At 32.6% G+C, this 4,566-nt stretch overlaps 1 protein-coding gene across 1 annotated transcript; it reads right to left on the bottom strand.

Moving 5' to 3' along the window:
- Nucleotides 1-226: 226 nt before the first annotated feature.
- On the bottom strand, nucleotides 227-1,905 carry LOC143066400 (uncharacterized). The gene has a single exon (XM_076239337.1). The coding sequence runs from the start codon at nucleotides 1,800-1,802 to the stop codon at nucleotides 552-554; it is 1,251 nt and encodes a 416-aa protein (XP_076095452.1). The 5' UTR covers nucleotides 1,803-1,905; the 3' UTR covers nucleotides 227-551.
- Nucleotides 1,906-4,566: the final 2,661 nt, after the last annotated feature.

Consider the following 4,566-nt stretch of genomic DNA (forward strand, 5'->3'; position numbering starts at 1 on the left):
TAACAGAAGTTCCGTATGAAATAACCGCTTTAAAGAAAGTTCGAAGTTACTGCTGGTATGCTCAAAGTATTGCATATTTTGAAAGAGAATTCAGACCTTCGTACACTCTATATCTATCAGTTATTGTAGATTTTACATACAGATGTTATAAAAAGTGTAAGAAACAAATTAAGCAATGTTCGTGGAAAAATTAATGGAAAATTAAAATGCAAAAAAAAAAGAAATGTTAATACCCATGTGCAACTCCGTCTTTATTGATACTTTAATATAATTTATTTAGTTTCATTTAGTTTCATCGTTGATATTTATCAAAATCTTGTCTTTATAGATTAGGAGTAAAGAAGATCCACAATGTATTTAAAATTTAAGTCAAAAATAAAACACTGTCATATTCATGTAATGTGTATATTGTTATTTTCTCAAAGTTTTAATTAATCCTACCAATTTAATTATGCTAGTATCACTAATATTGCATTACAAAGAAAGTAACACAAGACATATCATATCATAAACGTCAAATGTTTAATGAAATATGCTTACTAGACATCAAGCTACCCTGTTCGGCAGACCTTTAATTTAAATTTCCTCGCCACTCCTCTACATGCGTGTCTAAATCGCCTATCAAATATACTATATATTATAGGATTCACAGCAGCACCAAGAAAATATGATCGCAAGAAGAAACCATATACGACCCTACCACTTGGATTCAAATTCAACACAAAGTTGTCGATGGTATTGCTCAGAATTATAAGAATCATGTAAGGCATGCCTGCAATGATAAATGAAGACGTTACAATAAACATAAGATATGTTGTGTTTCGCGCCAACGTTCTTCTGCGTTTTATCTGATCCAGCTGGGTAGTAGATAGTTGGATTTTGAATGGTTTCTTTCTCTCAATTGTCCCGATCTCAGATGTTTGTGAATCCATAGATTTTAAGTCATCAATACTGTCATTGCTGTTATAAGTCGTGTTTACATTATCTTTACTTTTACTCATTGACACATGAACATACTCGTTCATTGCAGCGGTGTTAGAATTCTCAGTTCGATGTAACCCATTTAAATTAGAAACATCGTCTAAGTTTTCGGTGCTATCCAACGTATTAGTCTTAGACAGGCTTCCACGCCTTTCATTTTTGTAGGCAAAGAATCTCACTTTTCTCCCGATCAGACAATACATGACAATCATTATTGACAACGATGCAGTGAATAGAATAAAAATGAAAAACTTGAAGACCGTCGGATATGCTGTTTTTTGATAATCATCCCCGACAGAACAGTCCGTTCCATTTAATCCTTCACCCTTGATCACAACAGTTTGCAAACCATTCATAACAAATTCAGGCCATATGAGAAGAAGTGTAACAAAAAACAACGCAATACAGAGTAATTTGGCCGTCCTGTTTGAAATTTGAAATCCCACTGGGCGACAAATTTTCAAATATCTGTCAACTGCAATTGCAAGCAATACTCCACCAGCATAAAGGGTTGTTAATGCGTTTCCTGTTCTGGAAAATTTACATAGCAATGTATCTTGAAAGTTGTATTCGTTAAGTACAATAATTATTTCCAACGGAATATCTATGACACAAGTGCTCCAGTCTATTGCAGCAAGAAAAAGTAAGAAAATTCTTGAATTCAATTTTGTATAAATTGATGCATAGATGTAAAACACTAAAGAATTTCCAATACATCCCGCGATTCCAACTAATCCAAGATACACGACTATCGGAATGTTTCGTAGCGCTTGCGCATGGTTTAGTTCTTCCAGACGTGATGTCGTGTTATCAAATTCCATTGCCAACTTCACTCAATGTCAATCAAAATAATTGCTATTTTTTTCATGATCTAAAGACATAGTCCTAGATGTTTACTACTCAAACACTATATTTTGAATATAGAGTGGTAAGATTTAAAACATCCGGAGATTTAGTTATGAAATTTAGCCATTTATACCTTACAAAGGGATTAATAATATCATGCAAGATCCGGGATTGTCATACTAATTCACACACAAGTATGCAAATACAAGACTCGTATATATGAATCCAAGTAGTTATCTGTTTTAAAAAAAGTAAAAACACCAAAAAACTGAACTCAGAGGAAAATTCAAAACTGAAAGTCGCTAGTCAAATGGCAAAATCAAAAGATAAAACACATCAAATGAATGGATAACAACTGTCACATTCCTGACTCGGTACAGACATTTTTTATGTAGATATTGTTGATTGAACCTGGTTTCATAGCTAGCTAAACCTCCAGAGCTTGTCCTGTTTGAAACGTGCTTCACAAGCTTTAGTCCATTTAAAAATGTCACAGAATACAATTTGAAAAGTATTTAACTAAAATAAAATTGAATACTAGTATTTAATGCATGTTTATAATCACCAGTCAAAAGCGACACAATAGCTGAAGGTAAACAAAAACTAATATGAACAAAAACCAAGACAAAACAGGAATAAACAAACCGGGAAATAATGAGTGGGAGGTTTGGCTTCCAAAAAAAAAAAACAAGGTTCAACCAATCATTCTTTTTTTCTTTAAATGTCCTGTGGCAGTTGTTATCAAATAGTTCGTTTCTATATATGTTAGCGTTTGTTTTTGAAGCACTTCAGTGTTTCTGTTGTTCCATTGTTTTCTTCTTATAGTTAACGTGTTTACCTTGGTTTTAGTTTGTAACCAGGCTGTTTTTTTCTCAATGGATGTATGACTTTTAAACAGCGGTATACTACTGTTGCGTTTGTTAACCACATCGCATTATCGATATCATAAGAGCCTGATCCACTCATCGATATGTAAATGTAGTATACCATTTCGGCAAAACTTGGATTTCAAAATCGGTTCGATATTGTCCATTATCCTTTTTGAAGCTGCTAGTATTTCATTGAATCTTAAAAGATGTACTTGAAATTGTAGTACATTAAGCAAATAAAATTTAAACGATTAATTTTATATGGATGGATTTTCATTTACCATGAGGCTTTTCTCTGAAGCCTTCGACATCATTTTTTAATGGGTTTGGTGTTGCTCATTCTTTAGTTTTCTATGCTGTACAGTTGTCGTGTCGTAACGTTGTTTTCGTCTTTTGCAATGAATTTGCGAGTTGTTTTAGACATATGAATTTGAATATCCTTTTGGTATCATCGCTTCTCTTTACTCATTCAATTGATAGATGTGGTCAGGAATCTCTGCCATGAGCGGGTCTCGGACTAAACCAAGGTGTTGACAGGCTAGTGATACAGTATTTTGACAACTTAGACAAATCCGCCATAAAGGCCCCTTTCATGTATTGACTGATACAGACCAAAAAACGTGGCACTTTAACATCTAGTCTTACTATAATTTATAAATAACCATTCAATACTATCACACACATAAAAATATTTGTAACTGATCATTAACTATGGTTGGTTTTATGTTATTGCTTATCTTGGACGACATACATATATTACTCATTTATCATTAATCTTTCTGGCAATATTTGGCTTATATTGCATAAATGACCAGGTTAGATGATTAACTAAAACACATTTAAGCTGCACCTTTTAAGTATTTTATTCAAATATTAGGTTTGCGGATGATGTCTTGTTCCCTAGTAAATGTAAAAAATAAGTTCAAAAAACCAAAACTGAGCAACCAGATAAACTACAGATAGGATAATGTTGACTATATCTTAACAGTAATTCAGAGTAAAAGTATACAAGATCATACAAGGGGTGAGATGTTAAAAAAAACTTATAGATTATCCTCCCACATACTAATGTTACTGTCCAGTCAAGATCCTTATAAATGGTCTTTCTATGTCATATTTTAACGTTTTTCGTTGGTTTTTTCTAAGGATTTGGCTTTGATGGCAGTCCTTGACAGTTCTATTTCACAACTTTTCTAGACTTTAGACAATTTAGAGATGGACTTATCGTATGTAAAAACCTTTCAAAGTTACCAGGCTTATAAGTTAGTATCAGGCATGTGTTTCTTCTTTATAAGACTCAACAGTGGCAACTGAATCACTCAGTCTTAAAAAAACCAAAATCAAATATGAAATTTAAGAGCATTTTAAATCTTTTCTTATCCCCAAAATTAAACCAAAATCTGGCTTAATAATGTACATCAGCCTATTTTTTTTAAGATAATTCACCACTTCATTCCAATATATCCTACATACATTTTCAATAGGAAAAAAAATGAAATGACACAAATAACCAAAATATATCTCACGGTTTACATACTGTGTTTAAAAATAGACAGATGTACATCATTCAACCAGATTGGTGATTTTTTATTGATAAAGGTTCATGTATCTTAGTCTGAATGTTCTAGCTGGTGGATGCTTGACTAAATACTTAACAACGTATAGACTAAATCTTAATGTTGACAACATAGTCACTAACACACTGCATACTGGTTTCACATCAAAATGTTGCAATCTTGACAAAAACTGAAAGTTTTGGTGTTTTATATCACCAGAACCATAACTGCTGATTCATGAAAAATGGATCTAGACACAGAAAAGTCAATCAAGTGTGGATCATATGACTCCTACTGTACTTTACAAGAGACAT

The sequence above is a fragment of the Mytilus galloprovincialis genome, chromosome 3 (assembly GCF_965363235.1).
Source record: "Mytilus galloprovincialis chromosome 3, xbMytGall1.hap1.1, whole genome shotgun sequence".
Taxonomy (NCBI): Eukaryota; Metazoa; Mollusca; class Bivalvia; order Mytilida; family Mytilidae; genus Mytilus; species Mytilus galloprovincialis.

Bases quoted from the DNA above. Each gene is read 5' to 3' on its own strand.
- LOC143066400 (XM_076239337.1), bottom strand. From the start codon at position 1,802: ATGGAATTTGATAACACGACATCACGTCTGGAAGAACTAAACCATGCG.